The sequence below is a fragment of the Hyperolius riggenbachi genome, chromosome 2 (assembly GCF_040937935.1).
Source record: "Hyperolius riggenbachi isolate aHypRig1 chromosome 2, aHypRig1.pri, whole genome shotgun sequence".
Taxonomy (NCBI): domain Eukaryota; kingdom Metazoa; phylum Chordata; class Amphibia; order Anura; family Hyperoliidae; genus Hyperolius; species Hyperolius riggenbachi.
This window is the reverse complement of record NC_090647.1, coordinates 75494603-75514809: the sequence shown is the minus strand read 5'-3', so window position 1 is coordinate 75514809 and position 20207 is coordinate 75494603. Positions and strand designations below refer to the sequence as shown.

The 20207-nt window shown below is 46.3% G+C and overlaps 1 protein-coding gene across 1 annotated transcript in view; it reads left to right on the top strand.

The window, feature by feature from the left end:
* Positions 1–20207, top strand: part of ATM (ATM serine/threonine kinase) — a 216521-nt gene that overhangs the window by 6255 nt on the left and 190059 nt on the right. The window contains 4 exon segments of the mRNA XM_068266920.1: positions 11621–11762; positions 14635–14747; positions 16260–16405; positions 19550–19714. Coding sequence (XP_068123021.1) covers positions 11691–11762; positions 14635–14747; positions 16260–16405; positions 19550–19714 — 496 coding nt within the window. The 5' untranslated portion in view covers positions 11621–11690.

The following is a 20207-nucleotide window of genomic DNA, read 5'->3' as shown; positions in this document are numbered from 1 at the left end:
TTTTAGATTCATTACACACAACTGAAGTAGTTCCAAGCCTTTTATTGTTTTAATATTGATGATTTTGGCATACAGCTCATGAAATCCCAAAATTCCTATCTAAAAAAATTAGCATATTTCATCCGACCAATAAAAGAAAAGTGTTTTTAAAACAAAAAAAGGCAACCTTCAAATAATTATGTTCAGCTATGCACTCAATACTTGGTTGGGAATCCTTTTGCAGAAATGACTGATTCAATGCGGCGTGGCATGGAGGCAATCAGCCTGTGGCACTGCTCAGGTGTTATGGAGGCCCAGGATGCTTCGATAGCGGCCTTAAGCTAATCTAGAGTGTTGGGTCTTGCGTCTCTCAACTTTCTCTTCACAATATCCCACAGATTCTCTATGGGGTTCAGGTCAGGAGAGTTGGCAGGCCAATTGAGCACAGTAATACCATGGTCAGTAAACCATTTACTAGTGGTTTTGGCACTGTGAGCAGGTGCCGGGTCGTGCTGAAAAATGAAATCTTCATCTCCTTAAAGCTTTTCAGCAGGTGGAAGCATGAAGTGCTCCAAAATCTCCCGATAGCTAGCTGCATTCACCTGATAAAACACAGTGGACCAGCAGCTGACATGGCACCCCAGACCATCACTGACTGTGGGTACTTGACACTGGACTTCAGGCATTTTGGCATTTCCCTCTCCCCAGTCTTCCTCCAGACTCTGGCACCTTGATTTCTGAATGACATGTAAAAGTTGCTTTCATCCGAAAAAAAAGTACTTTGGACCACTGAGCAACAGTCCAGTGTTGTTTCTCTGTAGACCAGGTCAGGCGCCTCTGCCGCTGTTTCTGGTTCAAAAGTGGGTTCGTGCTTCCATCTGCTGGGCACACAGAGCGGCGGGGAGGGGGGAAGCTTCCCCCCCCCCTCCCTCACCTAGGGGCTCCCCCTTCCGCACTCCCCCTCCCTCCAAAATTGCAGCAAGCGAGGAATAGCTTTATCGGCATGATGAGATCCATCGCTCTGCATGCCGCTGGCTGGTCTGGTCTCCTGCAATGCACTGTGTCCAATCACGCTCTCGCAGTACTTCCTGTGAGAGCGTGATTGGACACAGTGCATTGCAGGAGACCAGACCAGCCAGCGGCACGCAGAGCGATGGATCTTCTCATCTCATCATGCCGGTAAGCTATTCCCTGCTCGCTGCCGCTGGCTGCAATTTTGGAGGGAGGGGGAGTGCGGAAGGGGGAGCGCGGAAGGGGGGGAAGCTTCCCCCCTCCCCGCCGCTCTGTGTGCCCACTGCCCCCCCCTTCCAACCTGGGGGGGAACTTAGACCTGGCTGCTGCCTACCTAACTGGGGACACCTGTGACCTGCCTACCTAAACGGGGGGGGGGGGCAGGTGAGGGAGGAGCGTCCCTCTGTGCCCACTGCACCCCCTTTCAGCATGGGGGCCCCCACTAACTGGGGACCTGTCTTTGTGGGGATATCTGCCGCCAATCTAATTGTATTTTGTGGGGATATCTGCTACCAATCTGATTGTATTTTGTTGGGAAATTTGCAGCCAATTTGATTGCATTTTGTGGGGATATTTGCTGCCAATTTGATTGCATTTTGTGGGGATATCTGCTGCCAATTTGATTGCATTTTGTGTGGAATCTGCCGCCAATCTGATTGCGTTTTGTCGGAAAATCTGCTGCCATTTGACTACTTGATAAGTTATCATGAGGCATGTAACTACTTGAATATTTTATCTAAAATGTATCTGGTCAGACCTAATCTCTGTTTTTTTTGTTTTTTTGTTTTTTTTTTGTCTACCCATGACTCATCATGACCATGCCGATGTTCCAGTGCGTGGTGACGCCCATTTATTTTTGCTGCGGTGCGCTGTGCGTGCCGCATGTGGACATATCCCTATTGGAGACTTTCCTCAGAAGTGCTTACAATCTATTCCCTATCATAAAATCATGCAAAGTACATGTGTATGTGAGCCCAAAATGGGGGGGGGGGGGGGGTGCAAGAAATTAACCATTCCTGCTTGGCACTCCAGGTCCTGCTGGATACTGGACGGTCATTCTCCTGTAGTACGATGGAATTTCCAAAAAAAATGCAAAACTATTACCTCCAATGTGTGTTCTATTTCAGTGTTTTAAAATGTAAATTAAAAAGAAAAGTAATCGCTTACCCCTCCAGGAGATATAGACACCAGTTCAACTGGAAAAAAGTTTTTATTCAAGTAGCAATCTGATAATGCGTTTCACGAGTCATGGCCCGCTTCTTCAGGTCAATGCAAAATGCTATCAAGGCATTTTATATTGACCTGAAGAGAGGTCACTGGCTGCAGTGCACATGCTAGATTCTTGGCAGAGGTGGTCCTTATCAGCTGCCTTGGCTGACTTTCATCTAGCTTGTGCATGTTGGCTAGCTGTGCATGAGGAGGCGTAGCTGCAGCTCAGTCAGGTTGCCTTTGCTGATTTCTGTCCACTGCCAAAAGCACTTACAATGTGCATGTGTGTAGTAACTAAACCATGGGACAATTAAAGAAGTTGGCTTGTCTGATGAATCATAATTCTGACACATACCAACTACCTAAAGATTATAGACCATGTACCAAAACAAGTCTGCTCCATGAAGGCCCTGACTTCTAACTAACAGGACTTAACAGGTCTGCTGCTAGTGTCTCGGTGCCAGATACTACAGGACACCTTCAGGGGTCTTTTGTAATTCATACCTTAATGGATAGTTGTCTGGTGACCTGGAGGAGACATTCACGATATTGTCTGGGGATTTTTAATGTTTAATGGACCATTGTAAGTGCTATTAGTGACAGAAGCCCCCTATACCTTAAAAGGGAACTCCATTCAGTGCTGTTGGGTGCATAGGTGGAGGGAAGTGTGAAACATGCCTGTCTGGCATCTCCTGCTAAGTCCTATTGATTGGAGAGATGGTCTCCTGATGCTTGTGCATGTTGAAGGACTCTCGCATAGCTAAAATGGACCAGCCTGACTCCACAAACAGGAGGTATAGAGGCTGGGAGACTCATCCATCATCTGTCTCGTGTAATGGCTGTCCATTAAAAATCTCATCGACTATCTCTATATATTGCACACTTCCCTTCAGTTACCTCTAGTACACATGCTATCTAATGGTGGTGTAAGTTCTTCTTTGATTTTCATAGCAGAAAGGTCACATGACTTGTTCTTTGGATCCTCTTTGCCACTAGATCAGTTCCCTCCCACACTCTTCAGTAGCCAGCCTTTTGAACCACAGCCCCTCTATATGTTCCTAGAGCAGGGTTGCTGTGGGACAGCTTGGCCACACTCCACTTCATACATATGAATGGGAAGAATAATGTGTGGTAGCTTACCTCTTCCAGAAGGCAATGCACTGTCTGCTAAGATAGAGAAGGGGACTGACCAGCTGCAATACAAATCAGGTGACAGCCGCTGAAGATGAAAACTTGAGGTTTTGGGGATTGTTTTAACTCAAGGGCAGTTTCATGTTAGATCAAGAAAGGCGTAGTGTAATTAGCCTTCTTAAAGAGACACTGAAGCGAAAAAAAAAAATATGATATAGTGAATTGGTTGTGTACTATGAATAATTACTAGAAGATTAGCAGCAAAGAAAATATTCTCATACTTTTATTTTCAGGTATATAGTGTTTTTTCTAACATTGCATCATTTATTTATTTATTTATTTATTTGTTGTATTTATAAAGCGCCAACATATTACGCAGCGCTGGACATTAATTTAGGTTACAGACAATATTTAGGGGTGACAAACAGCAATATGACAATACAGGAATACAAGAAAACCAGATCACACAGCACAGTATGAGTACAAGGTAATGCTTAGTCACTGGATGGGAGCATGGAGATTAGGCAAGTTAGGTTCACTCAAATGCATAGCATGGGTGCACAGTAATAGAGGTGCATGATCAGGTAGGACACAAAAGGAGTGAGGACCCTGCCCAAAGGCTTACAATCTAGAGGGAGAGGTAGGGACACGAGAGGTAGGGGACCAGAGTTCGGCTGTGGGTTTAGAGCACTTGTGAGGGGTGGTAGGCAAGAGTGAAAAGGTGAGTTTTGAGGGCCTTCTTGAAGGTGTTGAAGGAGGGGGCTGCCCTAATGGGTGGAGGTAGGGAGTTCCATAGTGTCGGAGCGGCTCTTGAGAAGTCTTGGAGGCGTGCATGGGACTGGGTGATGCGGGGGACGGTCAGGCGAAGTTTATTGGAGGAGCGGAGTGAGCGGCTTGGTGTGTATCTCTGAGTAAGATCAGAAATGTAGGTTGGACAGGTTTTGTGGACGGATTTGTAGGTCAGACACAATATCTTGAATCTGATTCTGGACTGGATAGGAAGCCAGTGGAGGGATTCACGGAGGGGAGCCGCCCTGGTGGAGCGATGGGAGGAGTGGATAATTCTGGCAGCCGCATTCATGATGGACTGCAGTGGGGCTATTCGGGTCTTAGGGAGTCCAGACAGAAGGGCATTGCAGTAGTCGAGGCGGGAAATTATGAGGGCATGGATGAGGAGTTTGGTGGTGGCAGGGGTCAGGAAAGGGCGAATCTTACAGATGTTACGAAGGTGGAAGTTGCAGGACTTTGTGAGGTTTTGGATGTGGGGAGTGAAGGAGAGTGCGGAGTCCAGGGTGACACCCAGACAGCGGGCTTGAGAGGTAGGGTGAATAGTAGTGTGGTTAACAGTGACCTGCACATCTGGGAGGTCCAGGGATGACCGGGGTGGGAAGATCATAAATTCCGTTTTGTCTAGATTTAGTTTTAGGAACCTAGCGGACATCCAGGAGGAGATGGCAGATAGGCAGGAGGAGACCTTGTCCATGGTAGTGGTGGATATGTCAGGGGTGTGGAGATAGATTTGGGTGTCATCTGCATACAGATGATAGTTAAAACCCATGGAGGAGATAACCTTGCCAATGGAGGATGTGTATAGGGAGAACAGTAGGGGGCCAAGGACCGAGCCTTGGGGGACTCCCACTGAGAGGTGGTTGGGGGTGGACGAGGACTCATTGAAGGAGGTCGTGAAGGAGCGGTTGGAGAGGTAGGATGAAAGCCAGGTCAGGGCGAGATCGTGAATGCCCATGGATTGGAGGGACTGGAGGAGTAGGGGATGATCTACTGTATCGAAAGCTGCTGAAAGGTCAAGGAGGAGGAGAATGGTGTATTTACCTTCAGCTTTAGCTAAGGCAAGGTCATTGACCACTTTGGTGAGAGCCGTTTCGGTTGAGTGGGCAGGCCGAAATCCAGATTGCAGTGGGTCTAGTAGTGAGTTGGCATTGAGGTACTGGGTCAGGCGTTTGTGAATCATTCTATATTATGTGCAGATTACACAACACTCAGCATTCAAAATGAGTCTTTCAGAGCAGTCTGTGAAGTAATGACCTCTCCTCTGCCAGAGGAAAAGTAAATAGTCCAGGAACAGTTGAGATGATAATAAAAGTCAGATAACAGCCCTCTCCACGGGAGAGCTTAATGGCTTGTTTGCATAGAGATAACAACTGGAGTTTCTCAACTCTTCCTGTACTGGAAACAATTACACTGATGTATCTGATCTTAATGTTTTATTTCTTAGCTGTGCTACACATACAAATCATAATATCATCATTTTTTTCCGCTTCAGTGTCTCTTTAAAACTGACTATTAGTGATAATTTAGCTGTAAGTGAGATACTGAAGTTTCCCACAATGCAAAGGCAGAATTATTTTTTTAGCTTGAAGTGGGCTTTTTGCAGGTTTGCTTTTTCTCTCTTGTGACCTCTGAGGTCCACCATTGTCCTCCAGCCCTGGAGATACTTCCAAGAACAGGTCGTCAGTGATGCCAAACAGATTTCAGGTTACTTATATCAATTCTAGCAAAAAGCTTATTCCATTCTGTGTTTTCAGGGGCCGTGACTGGCTACTTTACCCTCTCTGTTATGAAGCACATTGCAGAAAATAAGCAATAAAATGAGTTTCCTTTGCAAACCATGTCTGTTTGATTTTGTGAAACTCTGACTATAATGCTGGGCATACACGGCGTAGAGGGGAGGATTATCAATCGGGCCATTAGGCTCGATTGATAATATCCGACGTGTCCGATCACCGCGGGGATCGATTCTGCGCTCGATCCCCGCAGGCGGACAATAGCGGCGAATCGAGCGGGTGATAAGAAGCGCCGGCGGGGACGAGCGGGGATGCGGCGCCGGCGGGGATGCGGCTGGGGTTGATCCGGCGGCTAATCGGCCGCCGGATCGACCCATGTATGCCCAGCATTACAGTGAGTTACCCTTATAGAAAGTTTAAATTGACCTGGCCATGTAGTTTACTACCGTGTTTCCCCGAAATTAAGACACTGTCTTATATTAATTTTTGCTCCATAAGATTTGCTAGGGCTTATTTTCAGAGAATGTCTTATTTTTGGGGAAAAGACTGGTAGTTTTCCTATACAAAATGAACATACTGCATGCCATGCTGAAACACAAGCAGCATACACAGAGCTTGTGGTTTGCAGATATTGGCTCTCACTTACAAGAAATTGATTCTGCTGATCATGTGGGTAAGAGTGTATTTCTTGCAGGCAGAGAACTCTGTCAGGTTCCCCAGAGCTATGATAGGATAAGCTGTGTGTCCTGGAAAAAGGTGAAGTGCTGCTGATGCTTATCATGACAGATCATGAGGGCTGGCTCCAACAAAAACACAAATTGCCTGACACACGTATACTGGACTGTATAACTCACATTATACTGCTGCTCTCCAGTATCCAGGCTTTGCATTGAGCGTGACTTGCTGGTGCCATTTGTGCTGCCCCTAGGGCTTACATTCGGGGGAGGTCTTATATTTCAAGCATGCTAGGAATTCCTGCTAGGGCTTATTCTCAGGGGATGTCTTACTGTTTAGGAGAAACACGGTATATAAGAAGTTTACATTTGTCCGGCATAGGTGTGGAATGCCTGATGCTGGATATATGTGCTTGCCGGCTGCTTGAGAAAAATAACCTCCCCCAGTGGATGAACTGCACAGCGGTGTGCAGCAGAAGCTGTTTATGCATCCTCTGGGTGCCATCCTTTTCACTTCTTGCAGCTCCAGCTGTTGTGCTGCATTCTCTGTGGACGGCCCCAATGTGTCATGTGATCTGATGCAGGTCAGGTGACAATCGGGGGTAGACTTAGGCTAGTTTCATAATGTATATTGGCGTTAGTGAAGCGGTGCATCGGTCTCCACCGCACCGCCAAAAACAGGCCTTCAGGGAACACTACATTAGTACATGGTGCTCCCTGTCTGGCATTCGGCCAAGCAGGTAGTGACGCGCGCTTGCGGTCACTTCCTGCTTCGGATATGTGGAAGTGTATTGTAAAAATACACTTCCGTGCATGCACCCCGTGATGTTGCAACGCCAAGGTTTTTTTCTTTTTTTTAAAAAGAACCCCTGCATCGCCATAAACTAACTGACTTCCTGGCCGCCGCAGATCGCCACAGGAGCTGTGCGGTAACGTAGGTATACCCTAGCGTTAATTTGGGCACTTCCGGCTCAGCGTGCAGCAACGTGGGAACTATGAACATCCCCATAGATTTTCATTAGGCTGCGGTAGCAGTGTGTCAATTCAACGCACCCCTCCACCCCAGTGTGAAAGGGCTCCAACAAGGACAGGACACTAGAAGCTGCAAGAAATGAAATGGACAGCGCCCGGAGGATGCATAAGTAGTTCCTTCTGCATGTCGCTGTGCAAATACCGTAGGTTTGAAGTTATGCCATTGTGTCCTGCCAGGCATGCCGCTTAGTTGAGACTGCCGGATGCCTGAGTTCCTGTTAATCAGGACTCCACTGTATATCAGAATTAGTTATACATTGTATGCTCATACAGGCACATGGTAGAGACCAAGGGACTGATCTTACTATAACCAGAGGCTTACTATATCAGAGCTTACTATAACAAGATTCTGTACTTGGACTTTTTCCAAGAGAATAAGCTTGTTCCATAACCTAAACTGCCCTGTGACTCATCAGTCTGTCTATTTTTAGAGACCTGAAGTAGTGTAACTGTCTACATGAGCACTAGATGCCCCCGGCCTGATCTTGATGAATAGCAAATGATCCAGCAGCTGCAAAATGTGACATTTTTATATTTTCTCACAACTGCTTTGTACCTAATGGACTCCTACTGTTGTTCAGTGGACTCCTTGGCCAGCATACCATTTTTTTTAGAGCTGTAAACCCAAATACTCCTCATGGAAGGGTCCTTGAAGTTTTTAAGTTGATGCATGTCTGTTAAAATGTACGTGTGTATGTCTGTTAAAAGAAATGAAAGATGCAATATTTATCAGTTTTACCAATTCCAGTTTAAAAATAAAAAGGGCTACAGTAGATAAAAACCATGCCACCAGTATTATGCCCCCCCCCCCCCCAGGATAGATAGCCAGATGTGTCCCCCAATATCAGACCTCCCTTGTATTCCCCCCCCAGTATAATAAAACCGATGAGCCCCTCGAAACAGCCAGATGTGTCTCCAGGTTAAGCGTTCCCCCATTATAGCCAGATGTTCCCCCGATATTGCGTTATTCCCGCCAAGAGTTCCAGATGTGCCCCCATTATTAGATTCCCCACCAGTTACCCAAATGTCCCCCAGTGTATATTTCAACCCCCCTTTCAGATATTTTCTCCCCCACCCCCTTTATGGATAGCCAGATGTGCCTGCCCCTTGCCAATCATCCCCTCCGTGGGCACATCGCTAAAAGAATGCCCCTGCAAGCAGCCTCTATCACCTTGCCTGGTTCCTGCGATCATCCTGCAGCCGGAGCCTCTGTTCACCGTTCTGCGCTCAGCCCCGTGATGCCAAATATCTGGGTCCCAGCTTAATGATGTCATCAAGCCAGAACAGGATATTTATCACGGGGCTGAGTGCAGAGCGGTAAACTGAGGCTCCGGCTGCAGGATGTTTGCAGGAACCAGGCAATGGGCGGAAAAAGTGGTTAAAGGGTCCGTATATTCCGGCGTAGAAGACGACCCCCCAACTTTTCCAGTAAAAATATAGAGTTTGGTATATACTCACCGTATAAGACTACCCCCTTCCAACGTACACCACATAAGAATTAAAAAAAATCATAAACTGGTGCTATGTAAGAACAGATACTGGTGCTGTACTGTATGTGGTACCCAGTATATAACAGTATATAGACGATTGACTGGTTGGATTGGTCAATTCTCCCTCTCCATAGGTGGATTGGTCAGCTCTCCTTGTCTACCTGTTTATCAGATCGGTATGGAAGAATAGATTGTGCTGTGCATAAAACACGCCTCTTTCACCCATCTGGCCCACCCTTGTATCCTATTTACCTCCGTCTCTGCCTCTCAGATCTTGCACATGTGCGCCTGCACCACTTTACTACAGTCCTCAGCAGCGAGATCTGAGAGTCGGTAACAGGATAGGGCGTATCACCTGGCATCAGTGACACCCGACGTATAAGACGACCCCTGACTTTCCAGAAGATTTTCAAGGGTTAAAAAGTAGTGTTATACGCCAGAGTATGCAGTAGTTCTAGTGTAAAATACAGAGAGCCTGTAATGTAGGCTCTCTGTTGCTGCTGGTGTTGGGTCTGGCTGCTATGAGGTTTTTGTTTTATGTTCTAAATGAAGTCTTCCGTGGCTCCATGGCTGCCCCCACCTCGGCAGCCATGGCCTAATTGTTGGCTTCTGAGCTTTGGTGCACTGCACCAAGTAGGTGGGGGTGGCAATAGAGCTTCAAAAGACTTTGGGGAAACATGGCCGAGGCGTCCTACAGATGGAGCATCTGATGTCATTCAGGAATTATGGGCAAGAGAGCGATCAACACTCTACCACCCACCAAACAGTGCAGCAGTGATAGAGAGCCTGGAATACTGGAAGTAGTCTTTCCCAAATGTACACGTACCAAAGTCCCCATTAGTCAGCAGGGATTGTCACTGAGGTGCAATTAAATTTGAGATGATTGAGCTTGATGTGAATTCTTATGATACAGAATTATGCTAATAATCATTAACTTCTAAAATAGAATTTTACTAATCAAATCGATGAAAGCGTTTGTTTAGTCCTTTTTGAAGCTTCATAGATCTCCAGTAACATTTGCATAATTCTTCATCAACTAGGAATTATTTGCATATTTCAAGTCAAGTAGAAAGTTGGCACGGACCCAAAATTCTGTACAAAATGCTTTTTATATGTGCGTGGCACAGCAATAAAGAGAACCAAACATGCCTATAAACGCCTGTACTAAAACGCCTTCAGACATCTGTGGCGCATGCATGGGCCTTAGACTGCTGCTGACATCTATAGGCTCTTCCTGTTGAGTAAGCCTGAACCTATTCAGTTAGGAATCCATGGGCAAGACTCCCTAACACTGCTACTGCCTACTGAGTGCACCCTAGACTCCTCCAGGAGAAAAGTGTAATATAAAAGTTCTGTGTCTTATTTTTTTTTTTTGCCTCAACAGCAGCAAAAACTACGACCAAGTTGGTCGTAGATTTTGCATAGGTGGGTTTGGGGGGTAAGGGACCCCCATTTAGCAGCGGGATAGCAGCGTTTTAGCAGGGGCACACAAGCCAATCCTTATGTCATTTCCTCCCTTACTCCCTCTGCCTGATTGTGTATGCTAGTGTTTCTTAAACCTGTCCTCATGACTCCCCAACGGTGCATGTTTTGCAAGCAACCTCACCTATGCACAGGTGGGCTAATTAGTGTCTCAGCTAGGTGGATTCTATGTAGCTGAGACACTAATTACCCCACCTGCATAGCTGAAGTTGCCTACAAAACATGCTCTGTTGAGGAGTCACGAGGACAGGTTTGAGAAACACTGGTGTGTGCATTACCTGCCCTCCTCCCAGTCTTCAGGCACTCCCACCCAACTCTGCAATAGAAAGTGCATAGAAATGTGGAATGCATTGCCTCAGGAAGTCGTTATGGCAAACTCTATACCTGCATTTAAAGGGGGCTTAGATGCTTTCCTTGTGTTGAAAGACACCAATGGCTACAATTACTAGGTTATGCCTAATGATGTTGATCCAGGGATTTTATCTGATTGCCATCTGGAGTCGGGAAGGAATTTTTCCCTTTTGGGGCTAATTGGACCATGCCTTACAAGGGTTTTTCACCTTCCTCTGGATCAATAGGGATATGTGAGGGAGCAGGCTGGTGTTGTACTTTGTACTGGTTGAACTCGATGGACGTATGTCTTTTTTTCAACCAAAATAACTGGAACTATAACTCTCAGCATGAGAAATATTGGCCAATCAGAGAGGAACAGAGGTGTGGGAGGGGAAAATAGAGGGGGGGGGGGGGAGAGACTTCAGCCAATCAGGCTGCACTAGTTAAGTCTGAGAGAAAAGTAAAGAAGCAAAAAAAAAAGACAACCCAGGATGCCCTGCAACTTCCTTTGTGCGGCAACATACCAAATAAGAGTCAGGTAAACTGGGGAATGATCATTTATAAACAAGAGAAGTAATAATGATTTTAACTTTTGGATTGCCTGGTTAACATCCTTTATTACTTGTTTACCAGATATTTTATGCCCCACAGTTACACTTTAAAAGACTTGTCCTCCTGCAAGCAGTCGTTTCATGTAAACATTGGTATTTGTAAATGATACAGGAATTTTTATGTTTGTGCTTTATTTCCCCTACAGGTTGGCTGTGAGCAATGTGAGATAATTGTTGGCTGTTGCTATCTGGGGTGTGGAACCTGCAGGTGGCACCATGAGTCTCGCTGTGCACGAGCTGCTGCTGTGCTGCCAACAGATGGAGACAGAGAAAGCCACGGAAAGGCGGGTGTGTATTCTTTCATCTGTGTCGCAGAACTCGTGACCTTTTTTCTCTCCATCCCATTGTACTTGGGGCCCTTTTCCACTAGAAAATGCGATCACATGCGTCATTGCGCTTCTGTTGCAATTGCATTTGCTTCTATTTCCACTTGTCCTCAATGACAGGGACCATGAAACTGCTACTCCTATCGAAGGGACAGGAAGCACATAACAGATTAAAAAGGCTACTCCCATTTCCACCCCTTAGTGCTTTCCTGTCCCTCGAGCACTGTGATTACAGCGCAGGAGATTTGGGAGCAGCCGGTGCCACCATAGGCTGGAATAGGAATTACGGCTATAGCGGTGTACAGTCAGTAACTTCAGCATCGTCAGAAGATGGAGCTGAAGTTGCTTCTAAAACACTGTAATTCGCCTTCCAGCAATAGCTGGAATTACATTACTCCCCACTATCCACATGGATAAAGGGGGAATAGTATTTAATGCCACCAGGAACTTGTGCAGCAGCAGGATAAGCCATATAACGGTTGTATCCTGCGGCCAAGACTCCAGGCGGCCAATTCATGTGTATGCCCTGTCCCTTGGGATAGGAGGAAGCAAGATCTTCCTGCTGGGCTCTGTCGAGTAGTCAAAGTGTAAGTTGTGGCGTTGTCTCACCTCCTGGTGGATCCCAAAGGAGGCAGGTGAGGCAGTGGTTCGCACGGTGCTCGGACCTCTGACATGTAGAATTGCTGCCGGGGACCAATTTGCTAGGCACTAGACTAGTTGCAGGCCTAGGATGGCAGGGATTTGGCAATGATTGCGTTGCTATCTGTCAAGTGTACGGTGCCATTGCGGTGCATTTGCAATTTCCAGCAGGAGAAAAAAAAAATCTTGCAATAAAAATGTCATGTGCAGGCCGGCGATTGCGATTTGGGAAAAACAAATTGCACTAGTGTAAAAACAGCACCGCGATTTATATGTTAATCAGTGGTGTTGTGATTGGCAAAACGGGCATGATCCAATTTTTGGATTGAATTGCGCCTTCAGGAAAAAGACCCTTTATTTATTTTTTAATTGTTTGGTTTATTGTACCTAGAGCTAAACTATAGCATGGAACAAATCCTGTAAAATATACCGATGTTTATCGGTATTTAATTTTTAATGTTTCTCTTGGAAATGTTTTGCAGGAGAAGAGTGTTGCTTTAGTTTTCACATATACAAATCCACGAGCAATGTTTCACCCTTGGTAATTGGGTTTTATTGCTTTCTCTAGGGCCATTTATCTGAACTGCACTGCTGCTAGGCCTTTTTTGAACTTTGTGCCTGTTCATATCAACGGTTTAACTGTGTAGTTTCCTTGTGGTTAACCAATCTACTAGGGACCTGCAGCTATTCAGTTAGAGCTCGTTCACACTAGGTCCGGAAACTTATCCATGGCTCAGTCTTTAAAACCTGATCAAAACCGGAGCCACGGATAGCAATGTTAAAAAATGGCAGCCGTCTTTACCCAAACAAAAAACGGATCCGTCTGCGTTTTGAGGTTACACGTTTTCAAAATCTGAACGGAAGGTGCGGATTTGCTGCATTTTCATGGGCCGCACATGAATCCGGATACACGGAACGGTAGTGGAGGGCTGTGCAAAAATGGATCTCCCTCTACACGGGCTATTCTTGCACACAAAACGGAGGGAGATGCAGATTGCCTACTGCCTGCTCCTCCCCTTCACGTCACCCCAATAGGTGTCCCCCCAGGTAGCTTGAGGGAGTAGCAGCCAGGACAGGGGGTAGGGGGCACAGCGGTGGGTAGGAGGGCGCCCCTCCCTCACCTGGGTCCCCCCCATCCCCGCTCCCCCCTCCAGCTATTTGCGGCAAAAGTAAAAAGCAAGCAGGGAAGCACCTTACTTCCACTACTCAGCGTGACTTTCTGCAATGCCGCCCTCTAGTGGGCGGCATTGCCAGAAGTCACGCGGCGAGCAGAGGAAGAAAGGTAAACTTCCACTCTCGGTCGCTCTTCACTTTTGCCGCAAATAACTGGAGGAGGGAGTGGGGACGGGGGGACCCAGGTGAGGGAGGGGCGCCCCCTACTCACCGCTGTGCCCGCTATCCCCCGTCCTGGCTCCTACCCCCTCAGGCTACCTGGGGGACACCTGTTGGGGTAGTGGCTGCAGCCATCCGTTTTTTTTGAGGAGGAGGAAAAAAAAACGCAAACGGATCAAAAACGTTTGCTGCAAAAGGGCATCATGGATCAGTTTGCGCTCAGGTTTTTAATCCCAGGATCACGGACCGCAGGTCCATTCTGCAAACGGGCCTAGTATGGACCTAGGCTTACAGTATAATGGCACCAAGTAGAGTACAGTAATTTGTAAACTGCATTGCTGGGCAGCAAAACACATGCAGTGCGATAAATTGAGATTGCATTCTGTGTCCGCTGATGGCTGTTGCCTGCACAGGAAAAAATAGCTAATGCATTCCCAACATACAATCAATCCTTAGTCATAGACTGCTCTCAGGTTTTTTTTTAAATTGGCCACACCTACTTACTCTGAATGGCAAAGTCCTGCCCCTCCCAGCAGAATCAATTTGTGTACTGTAAAGCATGGTTATAGGAAATGTGGGCTGGCATTCCCTCGGTCACATCTGCTTGGCTAGCCAACCAAGTGAATCCAATGTAAGATGTACGGCAGTGGCAAGCACATTTGGCCCAGAAGAGAGAAATTGTCTCTGCCACTTAGCATTTTTGTGCATTGTTTATATTCACTCATCCTGAACTCTGCTAGAATTTGCCTTGTTCAGTTTTGTTTTTAGGTTGATTTAAATAAATGATAATATGCCCATGGATTTTCACCCTACTTTTTTTTGTTGAAACACTTTGATCAGTCAGTCCTCGTTTCTCATTTTAGAAAGAAATTGACAAGTTCCGGCGTCTGCTTCGGGAGCAGGAAGTAGTCCAACAGCTAGATCGCAACTCTGACCATCGACATGCTAAACAGCTTAACTGGGACACAGTGTTCAGGTTGGTGATTTTTACCTTGTCTTTTAGGCATCTGTGGATGGATCGGCAAGTGGATAGCACTGTCGCATTACTGCATTAAAGTCCCAAGTTCAGGAATCTACCAGAACACTTCATGGAGTTTATATGTTCTCGTATTTGTATTTGCTTCAGGAAATCTAGTTTCCTCCCACCTTCCCAGTATGCGTTTGGCAGTAAATACTAGAAACTGTCCTAAGAAGGGCAATCGGTGGCATGGCTAGAGGGTTATTGGTGCGCAAGGCGCAATGGGCACAAGGAGTAAAAGCTAGTCCCTCTGGTCAGACAACTCCCTCCCCCAGAAAAGCTACTGTAGCATTGTAGTACTCCAATAGACGTTCGATTCTGGCACTTCAATCGGGATGCTCTTTTTATTAAAGCGGACCCAAACTCTTGCACAACACACAATGAAAAGTCTTCATTCCACATATAGTTGCTGAAGAAACTCTCTTCTCTGTGTTTAAGTCAGATAAATGCATCTAATTAGTTCTTATCAGCAACTGTGAATAGACTGCAGAAGACCTCCCAAATTCCCCAAATCTTGGTCTGATAGTGTCTGTGGGATGTCCTGGAAAAACAACTCCAACCCATTGAGCTACAAATTTCAGGACTCAACAGATCTGCTGCTATCATCCTAGTGCCACACATTACATGTCACCTTCGGGGATCTCTGGGGCCCACTAAAGCGCTTTCTGCAGTGCTTTCCGATCATTGGTGTTTGGCAAAGTGCTCCAAGAGTGAAACCCTATGGTGTGGGTTCCCTCTTGCCTGCTAGTTTCTTCTTAGCCATTTGAGGTTTGCCACCTACTTTGTTTGACCTGCAAGTCCCGCCTCCTCCAGTAGACACATTCTTTACACCGTAATGCAGGAATGCTGGGAAATGTTTATTTATTGTTCTTCCTACTTTGTGTGTCACACCTTATTGATCCACCCTCCATCTGAATCCAGAGAGGAAGATAACTGTACTGCCCTAGCAAGCATGTTTGGCACATGAAACGGGTATTGTGGTCCCCGCTTTGCTTCTATACATTGCTTAGATTCAACCTGATTGATTGCTGTCAGGATTTGCCTTGTGGAGTTTTAGGTTTAGTTGGCTTTGTCAAAAATCAAATGCTTGCCTAAGAAGAGAGAAGCCTCTGGAGAATCTCGCGCTGTCTTCTGGACCTCCGCCACTCCATCCTTGGGAGCCTACTGAACATAGCGCCCACACTCCTCTTCATGCCTGAGTGTGGCTATCCTGCATGCAAGAGTGGTTCTGGCTTACTGTGCAGGCGCAGTGTGGGTGTGATAGTTGCTTGAGGAGGAGCACTGACATGAGCTGGAACTCCGGCAAGCTCTTGTCGCATTCTTTCGGGCTGAAGGACTATGTGGGATGTCTCTACAGAACCCCGAGGCTTTCCTCTTCTTAGGTATTTGAGTTTTGACCCGAGGTCCTCCTCTGGTATACTGTAAGCAAAGCTCTCTGGTTGTAATTGTAAACCTCGTGTTTGTTGGCAGATTCCTACAGAAGTACATCTACAGAGAGATGGAAAGCCTGAAAACCAGCAGAGCGAATCGCTCTGCAGCTGCGCAGACCACCCGACAGAGGAAGATGCAGGAAATCAGCAGCCTTGTTAAATATTTCATCCGGTGTGCAAATAAAAGTGAGTTCTACTTATTGCATCGGAACATATGGTACACCTGGCTCAAGAAAATAGAGGCTGATATCTTCTACTTAAAGGATTCATGAGACAAATGAAAGAAAATCATATTTATTTACCTGGGGCTTCCTCCAGCCCCTAAAAACCTATGTGTCCCATGTCCACCCACTGCTGCATGTGCAAAAGCTCAGCGGCCGTGATGGAGGGGACCCCGGGACGCTGCCAGAGAGCAGAGCTGCGGTGAGGGGCACTTAGGCTTCTAGGGGCAGGAGGAAGCCCCATGTAAAGAAATATGACTTTCTTTCTTCTGGCTCATTTATCCTTTAACAAAAAACAGCAAAAAAGAACTTTTTGGCCATAATGCTGATTCTCTGGCTTAGCATACTTTTCCAAACTGGCCACGTGGAGCAAGTATACCAGTTAGGTGTTCTGACTCTCCTTTGATATGCCTCATCTACGTATTTATTCTAGCAGCTTAAAGAGGAACTATAGTGACATACAGAAGAAATGCAGTAAGTTATTCAGAATGCACACTTTCATGTTAAATACAGGGATGCTCAAATCCAAACTTTGGATGAATCCGGATAGTGGTTATCAGGATTTCACCCAGTTAAATCAAATCACCTGTGCGGGCTTTGTGGTCAATCTTACCTCTCTGACGTCTTCTTAGGTCCGCGTCTCGGCAATTCCTACGTTGCGGTCCAAGCGGCAGTCACATGATTACAAACACTTCCTCCTTCCGGGTTGAAAGAGGGAGGGTTTGTACTCACGTGACGTGCGTGGACCGCATCGTAAGAGGTGCCGAGGGACGGACCTAAGAATACATCAGAGAGGTAAGATTGATAACCGAGACCCCCCCCCCCCCCCCAACCCAGGTGATTTGATTTAACTGGGTGAAATCCGGATAACAACTATCCAGGTTCATGCAAAGTTTGGATTTGAGCATCCCTGGTTAAATATCCTGGTCTCAGTAACAACACCACTTCCTATAGCTATATATTTGTACATAGTCCTGCCCTCCCACTGAGGCCGGTCCTAGGTTGTTTGATCATTTTTAGGTATGTGATTTTGTACCCGAGCTTCGGCTTGGTTACATGTTAAGGCGGCAGTGCCTGAGGGACATAACACTCTGTAAATGTTTGGAAACTGTGGAAACCAGTTGCTGTTGAAGTGAAAGTGAAATGTTGTCCCACTCTGGCATGATTTGAGATTCTGGCTGCTCAGTACGTCAGTTTACTCATAGTTTTTGTTTCATAATTCATCAGGTGTTTTGAGTAGGTGAAAGGTCTGGCCTGCTGCCAGGCAAGTTTATCACCAGACACCCAGAGTTGGCAGCTCAGGTTCTATGAGTTGTGATACTCCCAGCATGGCGAGTGTTGACAGCTATGGCGCATGAATAGCAATAAAAATCTGGCACTGTGGAGCTTTTTATTACGTTGAGCGATAACAAGGTGCATATGCAAACTTTACTCCATGATAGGCCATGCACCCCCCCCCCCCCCCAAGCGCCCACTGCCATCTACACTTCCAGCGACCTCTCTACAAACTGTAAAGTAGACCTTTTGCACTGCTCTGCACTTTATTGCAGCTGATGGAAGATTGTTTGCATACGCACCTTCTTATCTCTTTACATAATAAAAAGCTTGGCAGTGCTAGATTTTCATTGCTATTCATGATTGTCAATCCTATCAATATCTACAGCAGGTAGAGCTTAAAGGAAAAATCAGCCAAATTAAAGGGGTTCTATGAACCAAAAACCGACACTTACCTGGGGCTTCTATTGGCCCCCTGCAGTTGTCATGTCCCATGCCCTCCTCCTAAGATCCTCCGTTCCCCACTGCCGGTCCCAGTCTTATTATGCGTCTAACTAGGCTGCACGGCCGTGCGCGTCATCGGGAGCTTACTGCGCAAGCGCAGTACAAGAACACTTCGTACTGCGCAGTAAGCTCCCGCTGACGTGCACGGGAGCGAGCACTATTTGTCTAGTTAGACGAATATTAGACCGGGGAGCATAGGAGGATGGCTCGGGACATGACAGCTGCAGTAGGCTAATAGAAGCCCCAGGTAAGTGTCTGTTTGTTTTTTTTTTTTTTTTTTTTAACCCTTCCACAGAACCCCTTTAGCTATGTAAGCTCTACTTTCCCAGAGCTTCCTCCAACCCTTTGCAGCCAACATGTCTCTCGCCGCAGCTCTGCTTTCAGCCACCAGTGTAAAGGCCGACCTCACGAGGTTGTCCTCTAGGAGTACTGCGTGAGTGCTGCTGTCAATCACTTGCATGTGGGCTGGAGTGCTCTGCGCAAGCACAGAACTACTGCGCCCGAACGCACCACCCCATGTACGAGTGACATCGGCGCTCAAGCAGGCGCAGTAGAGGACGACCCCGCGAGGTCGGCCTCTGCACCGGTGGCTGAGAGCGATTTTATCACCTCCATGTAGTATGAGGATTTACCCTACACCATCTTCAATATCTGTTGACCCTCATACTACGTGGAGGTGGTAAAATTGGTCAGTGATTGACCAATCATAATTGAAAGTGTATACTAGGCTCTGCTTTACTGAGTGCCTGATGTACTTCTCTATGTGTTTACAACTATGGCACACGTTCAGTTTTAGTGGAATCCTGAAGGCATGGATTTGTGTAATCCCAGGCATCTTGGATCTTTTTCGTGTTTCCTTTCCCCTAATAATGGATAATGGATGAATCGCCGTTCTATACCAAATATTTTTTGTTTGATTTCAATTTAAAAATCACGGCTGCCATCTTGGCTATGTTATAACTTCCGGGTCACCCCTGCCTTCTCTGTTAGAGAAGTGCATCACTGAATGAAGCAGGAAGAGGAAGTGACACACATGGCCATTGCAAGAGGCTCCTCCAGAGGGGTCATAGCACGACTTTGTTGGAAGTCGTTTGGCTTAAAGGCATGAGCATGAGAGCTGCTCTGAGTCACTTTAAAAGGGAGACTGGAAGTAAATAATGTGATTGGATATGAGAAATAACATTTGAGTTTTGTCGCAGTTTTTCTAACTTTTGTACATTAGGATGTGCTAAACCACCATTCCCGTTTGATCATCTGAACATGTCGTCAAAAATGCAAGACTTAAGTTGTAATGTGTTACTGATCCAGTTCTGTGGCTTGGTTTCTGCAGGTGCCCCACGGTTAAAGTGTACGGACCTCCTGATTCATGTGACTGACACTTTGAAGGACCCCATAACCTGTGCTGCTTATGGCACTGATTACAGCAGCATCCTCCTGAAAGATATCCTCTCTGTGCGCAAGTACTGGTGCGAGATCAATCCGAAACAATGGGAAGGTAGGTGGCTGTAGTATGGCTTTACTGAGAAGGATATCAGCAGGGTTTTAACTGAGGCCCACTTGTGTTATTAGTGTTGTATGTGGTTTTTAAAGTGTACCTGTAGGGAAAAAAGTGCCCCAAATGGGTACTTACTTGCCTCATTAACCTCTTCAGGACCACAGGCTTACACCCCTCTAGTAGCCAGGCTGTTTTTTACAATTAAGTGCTCTGCAGCTTTAACATTGTGCTGCAGAGCCATACAACAACTAAACACACGCACACACACACACGCATCTGACTGTTTCTTTGATGTATAAGTGCTCCAGAAAACAGCACTGCAGCCAATCCAAGTTGAGTCAGAGAGCCCAGAGAAGCTCTTTTGCATAGATAACTGAAGTTTCTTAACACCTCCTGTACTGGAAACAATATTAGAATCCTTTATATACTACTAATGTTCTATTTCTTAGCTGTACTACACATACAATTCATTATATAACTCTTAACCCTAACC